Here is a 20,467-nt window from a genome sequence, read left to right as displayed (position 1 = left end):
TCTATTGGGGTCATTTATATTCATTGTATCAGTAGGGTCATCTCATGTAGACCTCTTTGCAATAAGTGACAATTCCAGAACCCTTTTTTGCTTCATGACCCATACTCACTGCATTTCAAATTCCATCCTGGCAAATTCATTTGCAAAATCTGTACAGAGGCACCATTCTGGCCTCATCAATTGTGGTTCACAACTCTCGTTCATCTCACCAGGGACTATTATATGCGCTTCCTGGACCTGTTGAGAGAGGGATCTATTCTCCATCATGTGTCCAGCATGGAGGATAAACCCACCAAATGAGTGTTTTCAGACCATGAAGTGTTCTTTCATGCTAGGAAGCCTTCTACACGTGTTTCTAGTAGTTTAAAATGGAAGCCTTCTTCTGCCGGGGGGGGGGGGGGGATGATCAGGGCGTTTCCTCCACATCACGTTTTCTGCCACTGATTCTAGAATATCTCTTGTCTTTGAAGTCTTCAGGGTTCACTTAAGGTATACTTAGCCATAATATCCATGTCACATTTTCTAGGTGGAATGATGGGGTATTTTTTCTCATCATGCAGCTAGACAGTTTTTGAAATGGATGTTTAATATGTACCCCCTCTCAATAATCCTGATAGTCCCACAGTGTCCTTAGTGTTAGCTTAGCTAATGCTTAGGCCCTTTGCACCATTACCCACCTGTACTCTAGCCTTTCTTTCTTTAGTGGCCATAACTTCTGCCAGATGTGTGAGAGAGTTACTATATTAAGGACAGGCCCTCCCTTTGTTCAATTTTGTGAGGATAAAGTGGAGTTATACTTGTAATTTTTGTTTAAGATAGTTTCTAAATTTCATTCTCTCATGGCATTGTTCTGCTAGTCTTTTCAAAACCCATTACATGTGTTAGACCACAGAAGGGTTATGTTACTTTATTTGAAGAGAACCAGTTGATTGGTAGATTGTCTCAACAATTAAAATGTGTTACGATCAAGCTGGTCTGTCTTGTCCTCTCAACATCCAGGCACATTCCACAAGGGGCACAAGCTTCACACAGAGCTTTTCTTTGAGGAGTCCCACTCCCAGACATCTGCAGGGAGTGATTAGTGACAGATACCTTCATCCAACTGTTCTGTGGATGTGAATTCAAGGCAACATTCAGCAGTGGCAAAGACTGTCTCACTGAGAGCGTCACCCTACCTCCTTTGTGAGTGGCTAGCTAAACTTCCAGTGCAGGACTCCACAGAAGGCTGAAGACAAAACCGTGTTGCCTTTACCTGTAACTGTTGTTTATAAAGTTGTCTTCTGTGCAGATAATCACTCTCTCCCTCCTGCCCTGCTGTAAGCATGTGTCATATGTGATGATTGTTTCTGTAGTGAGCTAGAAGCGTCTCCGGAGAAATTGAAGGAAGGGGGCTCCTACCCCTCAGAGCATGCTCTAGCATAGTGGTTAAATGGTCAGAGTGCAAATAGCACTCTGCTGGTTCAAATCCCACTACAACCACGATCTCAGTTGGTGGCCTTTGATAAGCCACTCTCCTTAGACCCAGTTCCCCAGCTGTGTTGTGAATATAATAACACTGACTTTGTTTTCTGCACTGAGTAGGGCACTAATCTTTCTAGAAGAGCAATATATAGGCACGGTTATTATTATTATTATTATTATTATTATTATTATTATTATTATTATTATTATTATTATTATTATTAAAGCAGCATCTTGTGTGCTCCAAGAAGGGGAGGGCGCCCCTTCAGTGTTCTAAAGCCAGCAGATTCTTCTCCTTGCAGCAGGCCTGCACATACACCACCCCAGTGTATGCCTGCACAGAAGACAACTCAATAAACCACAGTTGCAGATAAGTGCAACTCTGTTTTGTCTTTTCTACAAAAGAAATTCATTTGGATAACCTTGACTGTTACACTGTCAATATTTCATTTGCTCTCCCTGGCCTGGACTTTTAAACTATGTGCTGCAGTCACTTTTCCCAGGAATTCTGACTTGAGAAGAGTAAATGTAAATTGGCTCACAATTAGCATTCCTTTGCTGGAAAAACTGGTGCCTTGCAGGACACATTGAGGCTTGTGTTATGTACCATTATTTTAGCATGATCGGTTTCACTCTGGTGTTTAAATTTTCATTTTGATTTGATAGAGAATGAAGTGCAAGACTGAACTTTGATTCCATGAGAGGCTAAAATTGCAAAGCAATCTTCTCATCATAGGAAGATTATGTACCTGGACTTTGGCATTTTGCTTGTGTCATTTTGTTAAATGAGGTATTTTGTGCACATAGTTCCTCGCAGACTGATGTGGATGTGAATAATCAGGTCTATCAAATTCCCAGAACATGCATTTTTAAGTACACTCTGGGGAAAGAGACTGTGAAAGTTACAGCAAAGCTGCTAATAAAGTGCTCATAATATTATACATTTCACTGAATAAGCACTTTTCTACTAGCCTGAAAACATTTCTGATATTAAAGACCACAGCCTCTAAATCTGAATATAAAAATACCTTTGAACATGCGCTTACAATTTGAAATGTAAAACTGTTCTGCATGCAGCGTATACTCAACTCAGTATAAGTGCATCCAGTCTCGTACGTGTTCTGTGTGTTCAGTGCAGTGCTTTGATTTTTGTTCTGCATACACTTGGATAGGTGTACCTTTTCTCTGTCTGCCCGTGCACCTTTTCTCTGTCAATCCTAACAGCAGTCTTCCAGAAGAAGGAAAGATGGTCTAGTTCAATGCAGGAACCAACAAGGTTGAGTGGCCAAGAAAATATAAAAGAAATATAATATTTCTTGTTTATCAGGTTGGGTTTTCCCCCTCTTGTTTTTGTCTAGTTTAATGCTTAGAGCCTGTGTCCAGGAGCAATTGGCATTGCCCTTTGAGGATAAGGTTCCTTTAAGAAATGGGGAGGACAAACAAATGAGGTGTGGTTATCAGGCAGAAGAGCTTCAGGAAGAGCAAATGGAAAGTCTGCCTCCAAATTGAGTCCTCTGGTTAATAATGTATTGTTAATTATAAAATAAAGATTGCTGCACAATATACCAGGCAGAAAACACCATAGCCATGTCTATGGGACCCCCTAACAGCCATGGTTGGATATCCTGCTCAGATAGAGGATTATCGGCAAAAGTCCTACCTTCTGCTTCTGAAGAATTTAAGGCTCCTCTTTGAGCATAATGTCAAATGAATAGGCATCGGGTAGGCCAAAAGTGAAGTGGTGCAATCCTAAAACCCAGCCTACTTAGGCTCTCTACAGAGCTGCAATATTCAGTAGTTGCTCTGAATACTGTTGTAGTTTCAATTATTGAAGTTCCTATTTACTGGAATTGTCCAGTTCAACCAAACATAAAGCACTGATGCTATGCCCACTGAAATATACATGTAAGTAGCCTTGAAGGATTAAACCTGTCTCACAGTTCTTCAGTTAAAATCACATACGCGTGCTAAGGAAATTCTACAGAAATACAGACTTCCAACTTCTGATAAAAAAGAGCTTTTACGTATAAAGGTTTAACTTTTAAACTTTGCTTTTTAAAGAGATCATCTTGTTGCAAGGGTGCTTTTCTTGCGGGCAGCAGGTCATTAAGGGGTCAGACAAAAAAGTTGAAGGTCATGAATCTCTTTTGTCATTGTAATCGCTTGCAGAGTTGCTCCAGTCTAAGCCCACTGAAATCAGGATTTTGCTTCTGATCAGATGGGCTTTAGCCCATGAAAGCTTCTGCTCTAATAAATCCACAGCTTTCAGGTACCACAATACTGTTTTTTGTGTTTGCTGCAATAGGCGAATGTACCTGGCCCACTGGAATTTGCAGTCTGGATTTTTGCTTCCTTAAATGACTAGATTTTATTTTGGGGCATTTTATTTTAAAACAGTGACTTAATTTTATATTTTAAAATTTGTATCCCATTAAATTTGGCTCCGTGAAGCTTCCTGTGTGGTTAACACACACATATGCCAGAATCTTGAATTACACTTGTTTTAAAGCCAAGCTATTTTTTCCCTCATTTCCTTGGCATTAAAGTCTTGTGTTCAGTCTACAAAGTTCACATAAAGGTCAGTTTTTCAGATAAGACAGCCCATCAGTGTAGTAACTTTAGCTGGCGTGTACACTAATTTAACTCTGTTCCTTCAGGCTTAAAATACCCTCTAATTCCTTTGAGAGTTAAGCTTAGGATATCATCACATGACTAGCTTTCTATACAATTTCAATGCTAAGAAGTATGTCTAAACCTGAAGAATGTAAAGGCATAAGTGGATGAGAGAGGCATGTTCCAAGACATGAACTCATAAATAGTTATCAAAATTGATTTTACAAGTTATGTTGTCAACTGATTAATCAATTTTAATCAATCTACATGCTGTCTGATAAATGCCAAAAAAGACACGTTTGTGTCTTTTTGAGATACTGAAAGAAAAGTGAAAGTATGAACAAGCTACCACACATTCTTGGACGTAAAGGAGACGTGAGCATATGAATCACAACTTTTAGCCCTTTGAAGTTTGAGTTGGAAAAGTTTTTTTGACACTGCAAAAATTAGTTGTGCTGAATTAAATGGTTCTATATGTGTTTATTTTATATTGTCTTGACTGTTACAGTGGTGGTTTTTTGATATAGCCTGCCTTCCAGTTATGAGAACTGAGGTTAATAATTTTTGGATAACAAAACCTGTTTTATATGCTTGGCTAGCAGAATACTGGATGTGATGTGCTGACAACCTGAATTAAAGTTGTACTGTGTTTTTTAAAATCTTGTCTAACGAAGGAAGACCAGATTACATTTTTTTTAAAAAGTAAAATAGCATCTGGCTATTTTTGCAGTGGCATATATCTTGTGGATAGGAATAGATTCCTTCTGTCCGCTCTGAAGTATGAAATCTGACATCAGTCTGTGTAGGAATTGTAGAATAGACAGATTAAATATCTTGTGGGAGCAAAGTCTTAAACTTAATACTGCAGTTCACATTTCATATAGCAAATGCCATAGACAATTACTTGAATGGTGACTACAAACTGGAGACACTTCTCTTGCCCACCAGACACATGCTTTGAGAATGCTTTTTCCTTTTAAAAAGTACATTGGGAGGCTCAGTATGGCATTTCAGGCAGTCTCTGCTCCTGCATTCAAACCATGCCTGGTGCTTTCGATACATTGTACAATGTGAATGGAGCATGCTGGCAGTGTGGCTGTTTTGCCCATGAAATGATAGGTTTACCTGGTGGAGAGGCAGAAGCTCTGATCATCTTAAGGGTTAGCTGCCATGTCTCAGGCTGCAGTCTGTGGTAGTGGGACCGAGCCATCTTAACCTCTGCACCTCTGTCATAGCTCACTAAAGGACAGAATAACCAGGTGACTGCTGCATTTCAGCCCCACCAGGGCAGATGGCCAGAGGGTAGCTACCAGCTGTGTTAGGGTCTTATGGCACAAGAGACCAGTAGGTGTTCACCTGACCCTCTGAAGTTGCTTAACCTCTCAGTCTGAGCAGCTCTCTGTTCAAACACAGACTGAGCTCCTTTGTCAATGCCTGTCTACTTCCTGGCTGGACAGCCAGCTTGCCCCCAGTGCTTGCAGCAGGAAACAAGAACAGCTATGAAATAGGCCAGTTACACACCTGTCATATAGTGTGTCTGAACATTAGGAAATTGTTTCTACTGCTCTTGTTTTAGATTCTAGTTTTCCAGAAAAAGTAACAATAGTTACGGTATCAGTTTCCTTTCTGGTAGAGACCCCTTCATACTTCAGTGGCTTTCAATAATGGCCATACCAAGGTCATAGTATTTGATTTTGAGCTTGCTTTTTCACTCTGTTGAATGAACAATTCCGCTTTTTAATTCTTTGTGGAAGCCAGTTCAAACTTGCTGAAATAACATGTGGCATGATCTTTCTTGGAAGATGGGGTTTTTTGTTGTATGAGGGAGAAACGCATGTTTGAATGTTCTCTCAAATGGCAGATTAGCATGTTGGGGATAAGGATACATAGTGCCTTGGGGCTAAACTATAACTCACAGGGATAACGCAGGGCCTTTTTGGCTCTAAGAGCCAAATATATCAGTGCCAGATTCATTTTTCAGCCTTCAGAGTTTTGTCTTATAATTACAAAATTTTCCAAGTATTGCTACCACTACCCCTAATCCTAACGTCTGTAATTTTATTAAAGATGTGACCAGTGTTGTAGCATGTAAATAAATATAGAGAGCTAAGTCTAGTTGCTATCACTACAATAAAAAGCACACCTCTAACTGTAACCTAACTTCTCCACAATTTCTCATAATTCCATTGTTGCTTTAGAAAGCTCAACTTAATTGAATATTGGAGCCAGTATAGAAAGCACCTGGTTAAGAAATGAATTCAACTACCACCATTGAATGGTTTTACCTACAAGCAAGCAATAACAAGACCCTCATGGGCACTTTTTTGTCATGCAACAGAACATTCTGGTCCAAAATGATTGACAAATTTTGGGTTGGATCCAGACAGCTTTTTTGTTCAATCTCTGCCAATTCCCCTCCTTATTATAGTCCCATTCACATGGCTTTTGTCCATGCAGTTCCCATGATCCCAAACATAGCCTTATTGGTGGTCAAAGGTGGGGAGGCCCTTTTTTTCATCACTGGAAAATATCATTAGATCCAACCACTGAGAACAGGCACCACAATGAAATGTCTAGGTGTTGTGGTAACCTGGCAGCTGGGTTTTGCCGAGTCTTGGGATAATAGTAATTCGTTCATCCAGAGAGTTGTGGTTGTGATATGGGCTAGAGATGGGCATGATCAACATTACGATAGAAAAATACCCACAATAATAGCGTTCGCGCGATCGGGACCCGGCGGATCGGTGCTGTCCACAGCGACCGATCCACTGTTGGGGGGGGGCCTTGATTGGGGCGATCGGTATCTGATTGGAGATCCAGTCACGCTGGCGCTAGTAATTATTCCCCTGGCAACGGAGCCAGGGGAATGCCTGAGCTGAGTTTGCCCTCCTGTTACCCTGGAAACCCGAATGGAAGCCCATCTTGCCTTGATCATTAGGGCTTCCTTCCAACCATGGAGCAGCAACACACTCACCAGTTGGGAGAAGACACCCAGGGGAGGGAGGGGGAAGGGGGTGTTCTGTAGCCATGGGCACTCCAAACGTTTTTTGCTTTTTAAAAAAACGGGGCTTTGTAGGAGGAATGGCTGTTTTTCTGTCTGTCACTCTCTGTTTTTAACCTGCTTTTAAAACACTGTATTTTGTGGGAAAACCTCATTCCCGGCTCTGTGTGTGTGTTTAAAATATGCTTTTGGAAGACTGGCTGCTTGCTTTTAAAATCGGGTGGGGAGGAATGGAGGATTCTGTCCTTGCTTTTTTTTTAAAAGCTGGCTGAAACATGTTGACGGGGTGTCTCTCTCTATTTGGAGAGGCAGGGACGGGTTAAAAACTCCCCCCCTCTGTGTGTGTGTGTGTGTGTGTGTGTGAACGTCTCCTCCCTGAGGGGAGGCAGCTGTCGCTGGGTTAAAAACTCCCCCCCTGCTCTAAGTGTGTGTGTGTGTGTGTGTGTGAACGTCCCCTCCCTGAGGGGAGGTGGCTCATCACCGGGTTAAAAACTCCCCCCTCTGCTCTAAGTGTGTGTGAATGTGCCCTCCCTGAGGGGAGGCACCTCGTCGCTGGGTTAAAAACTCCCCCCCCCCTCTGCTCTAACTGTGTGTGTGAACGTCCCCTCCCTGAGGGGAGGCAGCTCGTTGTCACCTCCCCGTGCCCGCTGGACCCGGCAGTCGCCGCCACCACCCACCTTCCCACATAGCTGGGAACAGCGGGGCGCCCCTCCTCTTTGGCCTCCCCGATCCACGGATCGGAAACGGGAGATGACCTGTGTGGATCAGTGATTTGGGGTCGTTGCTGGCGCCGATTCCCAATCAGCTTGATCGGTAATTTTTTTTGGATCGTGCCCACCTCTAATATGGGCTGTGGAGTAGTTACATGTGAAGGTCTCTGAAGAAAGTGGAAATATCCAGAAACTGAACCCCTCCCTTGCCTTGGGACTTTTTTCGTTTTTTTCCCCACTGAAGAAAAATGAAATTTTTAGGGAACACTGAAAAAAACTTCTAGAAAGTTCTGTCTTTGAAGTGAGTAACTCTTTTGTATTTTGTTTATTTACTTTGTTTATAGCCTGCCTTTTTCAGTGAGACCCAAAGTGGATAACACAATTAAGCAATGCAATGTGTGCAGCACAATACTATCAACTATGCAATAAAAGTATATTACAAAATTAGACAAATAGTACAACGGTATTATGTATTCAGTTCACAAATAAATGAAAACTGCTTAAAATTTCAGACATTAACTATGACCCTGTGTCTTTTATGAAATGTTCTCCTTAATGATTCCTTTTCATACGTTCTTTGGAATGATAAAAGCATTGGGACCATTCCTGACCTTGTCAAGGTGGGTCATTCCACCAGGTAGAAGCCACATCGGCAGTAGTTGATTTTTACCCATTTGCACTTTGAGGAGGCTTTGCAGGTATATTGGGAGAGCTGGTCTGGCAGGTTTATAGACCCTAAGCCCTGAAGAGGTTTATAGATAATGGCCAATATTTTGAATTGAACCTGGAAACTAATTGGAAACCAGTGGAGCAACTGTAGAATAGAATTAATATACATATTTGGCCTGTTCTCAATAGTAATCAAACTGTGGCATTCTGTACCTGCTGGAGTTTCCTAGCAGGTCTCTGAGGAGAGACCCATGTAGAGTGTTACAATAGTCTATCAACAAGGCTGCTGTAGTGTGGCTCCACATGGCCCCATTGGCCATGTCAAGTTAGGGAGCCATTGTGCAGATGAAAGGAAGCGTTTTTTTAAAGACAGAAGTTTTACTCCGAATAGGATGGATCTAGACTATAGTGGGAATTTCTGCTGTTTCCCCCTTTCTGCTGCAGATGCTCCTCGTGGGTTTCTTCAGGGTCTCCTAGAGTTTTATAGAGATCAGCGGGGTTGCAGTGGGAGGGGGGCGACAGGCAAGTTCCATTCTGACAGTAGAAAATTTAGTCTGAATTTAACCCAGCATATGGTATTTTTATGCAAGATACTCTACAGTGTTAGCAAACAATAATTCCTGTGTAATCTTTACACACAGGCAATATTTTCAAGGATATGTTTATTTAAATATGGTTCATTTTGTCCACAATATGCTATAAAGTGTATGATACGGTACTGCAGAATTCAGTGTTTTCAATGTTATGAAGTTTAACTCTGTATCCATATGTCGCTGCTAGTCCCATTGTAACTGTGTGAGGCCATATGTGTTCAAATAACACACTTGTTTTGTTTACTACAAAATTTGTGTGACTTAAAAAAAAACTCAGATGGCAAAAGCAAAAGCTGAGATGTGTATGCTGAGAAACCAGGGTACAGCAGAAAAAGTTTGCAGGTGGCTGCAGTGGCCCAAAGCAAAATCCCCAAACAAAACCCATATAAAACATTTGATAAGAACCAACCAAAGTGATTTAATAAAGTGTATAAGCTTTCTTTGAGTTCTCAGATGCTTTGTCAAGCTGGATGCTTTAACCAAAAAAGGAGGGATGGAATGAGGTCCCAGGCCATGCCCTTGAAGCCTTGTCTTACAAGCGTGCTGCATGAAATGTTATGGCAAATTTAAAATGGTGCTGATGTCAGGTCTTCCCTTTGCTGCGCAATCCTATGGCTGGCCCCAACGCCGGCGTGCCTGCACAGGCGGAGCAGTGGCGCCGCCAGGCCGTATCCTGTGCCAGCAAAGTGTAGCGGCGCCAGCTCTGGCAGCGGCGCAGAGATGCAAATTGGGAGAACCAGAAAGTGTTGTGGGCGGGCTTGATGCGCGGCCACCGCCGGGCGCAGCCAAAGGGCGCTGTTCCCAACAAGCAGCAGGGGGAGGGGCCAGGATAGGCGCAGCCAATGGGCAGCACGCGATCACAGCCAGGCCAAAGAGCAGCAGGCAAACCGCGCCCATGCCGGCAGAACACCCCAGCTTGTGCGTTGGGCGGGGCTCGCAGTTGGGAAGGAGAGGGGTGGGCGTGGTCTGAGGAGCCTCTCCCTTGTTTGCCCAATGCAGCGCCAAGTCCGTGGTGGCTGCGTCCAGAGAGGTTGGCATGGGACTGGCAGGCGCCCTGCCATGAGGAATCCAGGGCAGCAGCCAATCCCGGCAGCAGGGAACAGCCACCAAGTGTCGCAGAAGGGGAGGGTTGGCCTGAGGCTGCCACCAAGAGGCAGACACAGTGGGCCCGCCCCCGTCCCCATCCCAAGGCAAAGACCACAGACACCCGTTGCACAGAAATCAGTCTTTATTATTATACCATCCCACCTCCCCCAGCAGATGTGAGGAAGGGGAGGCATGTAGGAGAGGTAGGGTGTCGAGGGACCATGGGGAGGCAGGGCTGGGGAGAGCCCATTTGGAAGGATAGGCAGCCAGGGGCCTGTCGATGGCCTGGGCGCTGCCTCGCCAGTCCCTCCCCCCCGCTCGCCCCCTGCGCCGTCCAGCGCCTGTGCGAGTGCATGGTCAGAAGCAGCTGCCCCTCCACCCAGCCATCCTGGCTGTGGCGAACAGGTCATGCGGCCAAGCCCAGCTTCGCTGCCCCCGCCCCCCCCCAGGAACCTGCCCCATTTCCTCCAGTAGCTGCATAACACCCTGGGCTGCGGCCCCGCCTGTCCAGCAGAACACCCTACCCCCCAGAAGGTGGCAGCGGGGCTCACCGGCGAGGCCGGTGGCCGGACCCCCTTGGCCGTCCACAAGCTCAGCCTCTTGCATACAACTGGGCCCGAGGGAGGGGCGCCTCTGGGGCGGGTGGAGCTGCTGCAGTGGGTGGGGCCAGCGGGTCGAGGATGGTGACGAGCCGCCCGAGCAGGGCTTCGGCACGGGCTTGAGAGGCGCGGAGCCCCTCTCCCACCTCCAGTACCGCGGCCATGAAGTCCCAACCGTGGTTGTTCGCCTCCTCCCATGCGGCGTGCACCTCTAGCCGCTCCCTCTCGATCGCCGCCCACATTGCGGCCAGTGTTGGGGGAAGCCGCTGGGCAGGGCGGAGCCACGCACAGCCTCGGACACACCCCACCCTCCCAACAACCACGGCATGTTGGCATGGGAGGCTGGCAACTGCCCCGCAGGATTGGATGCGAGGCGGGACGCTGCGGGGTGGAGGGTGTTGTAATGACCAATGGGGCTGCCGCAGGCACCTGAGGGGCCGGACCCACTCTGGAAGGAGGCCGCTCATGGGACTGTGTTGCTGTGGCTGCGGCTGCAACGGGAGCGACCCTCCTCCGGCGCGTGGGACGTCCTGCCCGGGATATGGCATCCGCCTGCTGTTACCCTAGTTTCTTTGCTGATGGGGCTAGGGTTCGAGTGAGCGGACCGTTTCTCCTGCCATCTCCCGCCCTCTTGCAGCAGCACCCCTGGCAACCCTCTCCCTGGCTTATCAGGTGCCAGCTGCTCACCCTACCAGGGATTGATTGCCCTCGGTGGCTCCCCCCTCCCCACTGACATGCCCTGCCCCAACCCTCTACCTGATGTTACTGTGAGGGGAGGGGGGGCAGAACGGGGTCTGTCAGATACATTTGTGGTGATGTGCAGGTGGAGATATGTGACGGGAGTGTTGGGGGAGGGGCAGAGGACGAAGTCAGGCTCGCAGACACAGAAGGTAGTTGTTTTACAACTCGTTTTATTGCACTGGAACAAGCGGGCTTGTTTTTAGGCTAGCAAGGGAGCCGGGGCATTCTTCATAGCCCTCCTTCCCGCTCGGCGGGGCGGGGCTGAGATGCAGGCCGCGGCGTGAAAGTGCTTCCTGGGCTGCAGCCAACCGTCCGTCAGAGATGTTTGGGGAGGGCGGGACGCGGGAGAGCAGCCATGCCCTGGACGTGCCTGCAGGAGAAAAAGACACATGTGGGCTTTGCCTCATTCCACTGGCGAGGCAAGCCCCACACTCCGCCATCTGGGAGGATGCACATAGTCGAGGGCAGCAGCGACCAGCTGATGCATGACAGTCTGGCGAGCATGCACTCGGCCTTGGCAAGCCTTTACCTTTACGGGAGGGAATGAGATGGTCATAACAAACACCTGGTCACATGTGGTTTTCGGGGCGCCTGCCTCTGAGGCGGCCAGGGGCGGCCATGGTCGCCCCCCACCCCTGCTGGGCCTCACCCAAAGCGGCAAGTGAGCGGGTGGGTTCAGGTGAATGGGTGGTTTGCACTAATCTGCGGAATGGGCCCCCCCTCCCCTACCTCCTCCTCACCTGTCAGCGCTCCATCACTCATCACCAGGCGGGAACTCCAGAGTCAGGGTACCTGCAAGGAAACAGGAGAGGCTGCAGTTAGTTCGCCAAGTGTCATTCCCTTCTGTCACGGAAGGGTTAATTTGTTTGTGCTTAGTTGGAAGCAACTAGCTTGCATGAGTCCAGTTAGATGTTGAGTCGTTCTTCCTTTCAGAGTAAAAAGGGAGCCAGACATTTGCACTTCTTCCCTTTTATGGGAAGTTCTCCCACTTTTTCACAAAGTCCCCCGAGTGCATTCTGTGCCTGCCACGGTGAATGCCCTCACCCCGGTTCGGTGTTCAAAGGGGCAATGCCACGCAGTACACGGACAGAGGGACAGAGCCTCCGGCCAAGTGCTCACCTACCTGAGGGGTTTGGCCGGCGCTGGCCAGATGTTTTGTAGGGCGCGGTCGCAGATGATTGGGTGTGGAGAGGGGGGCTCGTCCACGCCAGGTGCGCACGCTGATTGGTTCCTGGGATAGTTCTCATCCTATGCTCCTTCGGGCCATGGAGGCGGGGCGGGGCGCTCTGAGAGGGGGCTGGTTTTTCGCCGTTCCATGAGCGGCTATGGGCTATGCCTTCTTCCGTGGTGTAGCTTTTTTGCGCCGCTGTGGGCGTTCCTGTTTCTGGAGGGGCTTAGGGAGCAGACGTAACTCTGGCGCACCCTCCCCCCCCACACCGGCGCAGGGCTCTACGCTGCTCCTCCGCCTCCGCCCGGCCGCCTGAGGCTTGTGCCGGTGCTGGCCCGCCGGCGGGCCAGCGCCGCGTCCCAGCGCGGGTGGAGGGCCACTTACGCGGGTGTAAGGACCAGATACGCCGTCACCTTAGTTTGGTTCCTATTCACTTTCCCCGCCCCTCTTAGGATTGGGCTGTTCGTCTTCTGAGAAGAAGCTGCAAAAAAAAAAAAAAGAAAGAAAAAAAGAAAATACATTCCAATGAATGCATCCAACGAAAATACGAAAATCAACTTTTTCTCCGTTGTACGTCTAACATCAGAGGGGACATGCAGGTATCCTAGAATAGAGTTTCCCAATTTTTTTTTTCAAATGGAAGAACCCCGAAATTACAGTTAATGGCAATTCAATTACTGGTAAATTATTGCCATTTGTGTTGTTAGTACTCTGTAACAATACAAAATGAACACCGACAAAATACAACTAAGTATAATATTAATAACCATGACTCTTTGAGGAATAATGTGAATTTTTCATGATATTTCAAATTATTCCACAATTGTTTGCAGAACCCTGTTTATGTCCTGTGGGACTCCCAGGTTCTGTGGAACCCTGGTTGGAAAGCAGTGCCTTAGAAGCAGAGACCAACGAGAGAAAGCGGTCAAGGTCATGGTCTGAGTCACTTCTCTCACCCTCCAGTCTTTTGTGTTTAAACATCCAGCCTGTTGAAGAGTTCTGGAAAATGAGCAAGGCTCTGCTCTCTAATGTTCATCGTCAGTCTTCTGTGCAGGCACACATTGGGACTACACAGCTACAGGCCAGCCACGGAGAAATATTCTTTAGTTCTAAAACTGTAGAGGGCGCTCCTCCCACTCAACGCATGTGTGGCGGTTTTCCTGCTGAAAAGACACGTTGCTGGGCAGGTACCACCTTATCCCTGAGTTCCTTTTTCACTGCCATTAAGAAAGGTTCTTCTCTTTGCTCTCTTTTTTGGATCTTTGTCTTCAGATAAATCTTTTACCTGCAGTAAAAGAAAAGACCCCCCAAAATAGAGACAAGCAGGGCTTTTTTTCAGGAGGAACACGGGGGAACGGAGTTCCAGCACCTCTTGAAAATACTCGGCAATAGTGCCTCCATTTGAACCCTTGGCCTGCTGTGCCCTCTCTTTATTACCCTGGAAGGTAGCCCTCCTGATAGCAATTACTTCTGTTAGAAGGGTTGGGGAGCTGCTTTTGGCATAAATCCCCCTTTTATGCAATTTTTTCCCCTGAAAGAGTAATCTTATACCCTAGTTTAGAATTTCTTCCCAAGGTGGTCTCCAGGTTCCTCCTCCAACAAAGGATCACCTTGCCTGTGTTTTTTCTTAATTCCACTTCTGAATTAGAATGCTTGCTTCATAAATGGGATGTAAAAAGAGCTTTATTGTATTATTTGCACAGAACAAGGTCTTTCAGAAAATCTAAGGCTCTCTTTGTTGTTATTTTGGACTATGCAAGGGCCTTCCCACCGCTAACCAGTCTTTTTCTAGGTGGATAGTAGCAGCTATTAAACTGTTACATTCACACCAAGGTGCCATGTCCAATAATGATCAGGGCTTACTCTACCAGAGCACAAGCACATCAGCTGCCTTCCTCTGTGGAATCCCATCCCAGTGATATCTGTCAAGCAGCCACCTGGTCTTTGGCAGATCACTTTATCCAACATTATTCCATAGACACAAATGTGAGAAGAGACACTGCCGGGGATGGGGGCAGCTGTCCTACATTCGCTGTTTAGCTAGGCCTCTCACATCCTCCTCCATTGGTGAGTAGCTTGTTATACTCCCAATGGCGGACTGCATAGAAGACCAACAATGAAAACAGGGTTGCACTTACCTGTAACTGTGGTTTGTATAGTGTTTTCTGTGCAGGCATACATTTCTTCCCTCCTGCCCTGCAGTGAGAGTTTTCAGAGTTGATCTTTGGTTGCTCAGGAGAGCTGAGAGATGGGGGGCACTCCACCCAGCAGTGCCTCTTTTCAGTAGGAAAGCACCCATGCATGCGTGTTGAGTGGGGGGGGAGCATGCCCTACAGTTTTAGAGCTAGAGAATCTTTCTCTGTGGCTGGCCTGCGGCTGCACAGTCCCAGTGTGTACCTGCAGAGAAGACACTAGACGAATAACAGTTACAAGTAAGTGCAACCCCTAACAAAAGGTGTCATATGGCTTTTGTTCTTAAGGCGCAAGAGTTTGTAGCACTTCGTTGCTAGTATTGTCTGTAGTTTTCGTTGTAGGAAATTAAGGGTGTAATCCTAAGAACGCGTATTTGTCCTATTGAATATAATAGGATATACTTATGCATAAATATGCATAGATAGTGTTGTAAGGCATTTATACTTTTAAATTTCATAAAATGTCAAATTTAATACACTAAGTTACAAAGTGTATTTTGTTAAAGCAGTTCAGGCTTCATCATCATCATCATCATCATCATCAATATATCACTCTGCTGTGGAAGATCACTGGGTGACCTTGGATCAGTCACTTGTGCTCAGTCTAACCTTTGTAACAGTGTTGTCATGAGGATAAAATTGGGGTGAAGAGAATGATGTAAGCTGCTTTGGGTCACTATTTGGGAGAAAGGTGGGTTATAAATGAAGTAAATAATATTGCTGAAGATGCGGGGGCTGGAGAAGGAAGCAGATAAAGTTGTTGCCTGGTGAACAAAAAGAGGAAATAGTGTAGGGAGGGGGATATAGGGGAAAGTGAGGTACTCCTTGCAAGTCCTGCAGGTTTCCTATCATGTGACTGGGCCTGGCCTGACCAGCACCACATAACTTGGCCCAGCTCATCCAGCTCTGTGCATTTCATTTCTTACAGCAACTGGTACCACACAGCTTGGCCAGAATATTCCCAGGGAGAAGTTCCTAGTGGGGGAGGGAAGGAGGGAAAACTGAAGATGTGAGGGAGATAAAGGTTGGTTGGCTGGTGGGTGGAAAGGAGAGAAGGAAGCAGGAAAAGGGGAGAGGCTGTTGGGGCTTTCAAGAAAGAGGAAGAGGAAATAGTTGGGGGAGGGGGATGAATGAGATGCCCCCTACTAATTCTTGCTAGGGGTGTGCACTTCGGGTTCCCGGTTCGGGAAAAAAACCTGAACCGGGCCTGATTTGTAAAGATTCGGTATTTCCTAATCGGGGCCATTACGATGGCCCTGATTCGGAAATACCGAATCAAAGCTTTCCGAAGCAATTCAGATTGCTTCGGAAAACTTCGGGGTCTTAAAGTGTGCCTGCCCTCCCACCCCCCACCCCCACTTACCTGGCTCAGTCTTCTGGTGGTGGCGTGGCGGCGGCACTTGCTGCCGTCCTTCCGGCTGCTGCAGAGGCCTTTGCGGTGGCACTGGCGCTGGCATTCAATGCCAGCCACCGCAGAGGCCTCCACGACAGCGTGGGCGGTGGAGGCACCAGCTGCAGCCTTCCCCGCCACTCTTTTGGCCGCGGCAACAGCGACAGAAGACCTGCTGCGGTAAGTGGGGTTGGGGGAAGCAGCTTGCTGCTTCGGGATCGTTTTCCCGCTTCAGGTAAATCCTAAGCGGGAAAACTGAATCTTTCCCTGCTGCACACCCTTAGTTCTTGTAGGTTCCTCCTCACTTGGAGATACCTGCTTTTCACAAAAGTTCTGTTCTGTTCTCCTCACCACCACCAATGGCTTCAAAATTTCCAGAAATTTTGTATCTCTTTTAGAAAGTATTCCCAGCACCCTCACCAAACTACAGTCACTGATATTTTTTTGTTGGCATGAAAGTTAAACTGGTGTAACAAGGGAGATTTTAGCAGAGAGGCCCTAGCCAGCCTTGCTCCATACACTGCTGCTGAAATGAAATTTCAAAAGTGTACAGTTCTCAGTGCACATATCTTTATGGATTTCTGAATTATTTGCGTTCAGCTTTGACTGCATTAAGAGATGGTGAGGATTATGTCTGGGTTGATGAAAGGTGTGTATGTTTGTAAAGGAAAGAAACTTGAATGGATACTGTTTTTGCTTCTTGCAATAAACTGACGGCAGTGCAAGAACAGTTGCTTCCTGAACGTGTTTGAGGCTCACTTTACAGCAGAAGTTGGCCCGACTATCAGAGCTGCTTTGACGCAGACTAGAACAAAAGAGCTGTGTATCAGAAGCTTTTAAATCTTTTGTCTGCTACTTACAATCCCAATCCTTTTAAAGAACATAAATACTAAAACCAAGAACGCATTATGGGACTTGTGTTGAAATGTGTGTGTGTGTGTGAGAGAGAGAGATGTATTTAAAACTAAAATGATTAGATTAACACTGATTTTTTGATTTCTTAGGTACGGTGGATGATGTACTGGATTGTGTTTGCTCTTTACACAGTTACTGAAACAATAGCAGACCTAATGATCTCTTGGTAAGAACCATGTGAGCACTAAACATGATACAGCTGTAATGTATTTGCTACATACGAAATGGTACTTAATGATGTCAAAGACCGTACCAAGTTATCGTGGAGTTATAATACAGCATTCTTTGATTGGTTTATATGGTATAGAACTAGTATTCTCCCTATGAACCTTGAAGGAAAAAAATACTTAAAAATAACATTGGGTGCTGTGTAAGGCTAACTGAAAGAGTGTACTTGTTTTTAAGAGCATATAAGATGAATCTGGACTCTAATTTATGTGTTGCAGGTTTCCACTGTACTACGAACTGAAAATTGCTTTTGTTATTTGGCTGCTCTCTCCATATACTAGAGGGGCAAGTCTAATTTATAGAAAATTTCTTCATCCACTTCTTTCGTCAAAAGAAAAGGTGAGACTCTTTCCCCAATGATTTATTGTATAAAATATTTAAATGCAAATACAGCTGGGGTGGGGGTGGGGTGTTTTTACATGTGTCTGTAATGTGGGCTGGGGTGGAGAGACCTGCAGTAAAACCTTGTGTTTAACACTAAGAAATTTATATGTTATGGATTGTAGATATCAAATTAGATTAATGTCTGTTCTCTCCCCCCCCCCTTTTTTTCCCTCTTAGGAGATAGATGAATATATTGTGCAAGCCAAAGAACGTGGCTATGTTACAATGGTTAACTTTGGAAAACAAGGTTTAAATTTAGCTGCTACTGCTGCAGTGACTGCAGCAGTCAAGGTAAATATTGCATATTATGTGTTCAGTGTAAAAATACATCATACATAAACAGAGAAAAGCTGGATACTGTATTCTAACAGCATGCTCAAACAGGATTGTTAACTTTTTAAACTCTGGCTATATCATGACTTTTTAATGGTTAAGATGACCCTTTCTCTCTTTTGTTGCCTTTTCTTGCTGGTAATCACACTCCGTAGGATTTCTCGGCTCTTTCTGCTGTTTTCCTTCAATCAAGTTGAGGTAATTGCTTATGGAAAATAAAGCATGGAATACTCGTCATACAAATGGAAAATGGACACGAGTCCACACTGAACTCTTTGCTTGTTTTTAAAGTAAAATATTAATTCCACTACATCAACTTTTGCTACCCCTGGCTTGAAGTTGTTTAATACTAGGAAGTGCTAGTTTGGCTTGGGCTGTTTTATTTGGTCTTGGAGGTACTCCTGGCTTCCTATAAGTTACCCAAAGTAACGACCAGCTCAGTCCTCATTATAATGTAAGCATGTAGCTAATGGTCACTGATGCAATAGTCTTTTGTAACTACAGTGATATAGAAAAAGTACCTGCATACCACTGAGCCAGTGTTTGATTAGAATAGATGGGGAAAGCATTCCCAGTTTTACTTGCAATGAGTCTGTGTATTAGTAGAGGTCAAGTTTGGGGTCGGAAATTTCAGTCTCCTTTTCCTGACATCCAGGAGTCGGAAAAAAGATACCATCGGGGCGGGAGGTCACATTTCCTTCATAATGCCGAATGTTCATGCTGTATGGACTGAATGAATAACTCTCACCACATTTCTTCATGTCAGTGGAGATGGCAAGAGCAGTAAATGAGAACTTTTTGTTAAGCCTGTAGTGCAAAAATGCTTGGAGTTGCAAATATTGGGGATTTTCTTAGAGCTTTTAGGAGTGCCTGATGAAAGATGGGAGGAGATTGCAGATTTCATGAGAGAGAGATCCCATGTGGTCCACCTTGAAAAAATAATCCTAGATGTAAGTAGGTTACAGGACAGTCAGTATGTGCCCTGTACCAAACACCATTTTTTTATTTTAATGCAGGAGGAAGTGTATACACAAATTTCATTCATATATATCGGGGAAATTAGATGGCTTCAAGATGGCTTTGAATAATTAAAGTCCTTTCTAGCAGGCTGAACTGAAGATTTAGAGGCAGCTTTTAATAAATGCTGGAAAGGGGTTCCTTTAGTAGCAGCTTTCTGCATATTTCTGAAGGCTAGCGTTCCAAAAAAATAGGTTTTTAGCAATAGTTTTCTTTACTACCTTGGCTTGATACTTGCAGATTTATGACAATTGTTTGCACTGCTGATCAGATTAAGTCTTCATGAGGTAAATTAGTATTTCACCTCTCCTCCAAATATGGAGATCTTTGTCCAATAGGTTTGTCTTTGCTTAGTGTGGAAGCTAAAGATTATCCTAGATGTTCTTAACATCTAAGAGCGGGCTTAAAGGGAGCCACTCCCTTCCCAAGCACCACCAAAATGATTTTTATATGTGTTTGTTTACACTTGCTTGTGGAAGCAGTGAAGTCTAAACCCTTATGACTTGCAGTATCCACAGAGCATTTCCATTAGCCTTTGCAAGAGCATGGGACTTGGATATGACAGTATGTGCTTTGGGGCAGTTGCACAAAGCTATTTTAGATGTGTTTCTTATGGAGTGCTGCTAAGGGAAAAGCTTTTCCAAAAATGATTATAGAAATAACAGTTGAACTGTGCCTCATGTTTAGCTCTTGGTGGAACATGGCAACTAGTCAAATTGCCTACAACTGTTCAGGAAACAGCTATTAGTTTAATTGAAACTGCAGGAGGTACTGAGAAGGGGAATCATTCCTACTTGGCAAGGACAGAACATTGCCATTCTTGAGGCAACTGTTGGATCCTTAATGACTGCTACTGCTCATGCCATGTCTGATTACAGACATGCCTGCCATTGGCATATGTTCCTTAGCATCTTGTGTGACTCTTCTTACTAATTTAGTAATCTTAAATATGACCCTGGCATGACTTATATGCAAGTTTCATCCAAATGAGTAGAATGTGAATTTCTCTGTGTCTTTAACTTGTGAGAAAGTGCCAATAGCAAAACATTTTTTTAAAAAAACGGGTTCCGGTGGAGCCTAAAAGAAATCTTGGAAACATTTTCGAGGCATGGGTGTGGGGAGAGAAACAGAACTCTGGTTTAAATGTTTAACATAACCAATTCTCTGTCTCAGACTTTTATGCTGAACTATCCTTGCAGTGACCTTTTTAAGGAAGGTGATTGTCCACTGCCTAGAGATGGAGAGCTGATAAGGTGATAGTTCTACAGTGTTCTTGGAAATGCAAGCCAGACTAATGCGTAGGCAAGGGTTCTCACCCTGCTGTTTTCTTTCATTTGTCAAGGCAGGCTTGTCCTCTAAATTGCACA

General features: G+C 45.4%; 1 protein-coding gene across 1 annotated transcript in view; it reads left to right on the top strand.

The window, feature by feature from the left end:
• The window catches only part of REEP3 (receptor accessory protein 3), a 77,473-nt gene that overhangs the window by 32,864 nt on the left and 24,142 nt on the right, over positions 1-20,467 (top strand). The window contains exons 3-5 of the mRNA XM_054982451.1: positions 17,228-17,304; positions 17,585-17,705; positions 17,928-18,041. Of these exons, the coding sequence (XP_054838426.1) occupies positions 17,228-17,304; positions 17,585-17,705; positions 17,928-18,041 (312 nt within the window). The remainder of the gene's footprint in view (positions 1-17,227; positions 17,305-17,584; positions 17,706-17,927; positions 18,042-20,467) is intronic.

This window comes from Eublepharis macularius, chromosome 6 (genome assembly GCF_028583425.1).
Source record: "Eublepharis macularius isolate TG4126 chromosome 6, MPM_Emac_v1.0, whole genome shotgun sequence".
NCBI classification, from domain to species: domain Eukaryota; kingdom Metazoa; phylum Chordata; class Lepidosauria; order Squamata; family Eublepharidae; genus Eublepharis; species Eublepharis macularius.
The sequence above is the reverse complement of the archived record's forward strand: the minus strand, read 5'-3'. Positions and strand labels throughout refer to the sequence as shown.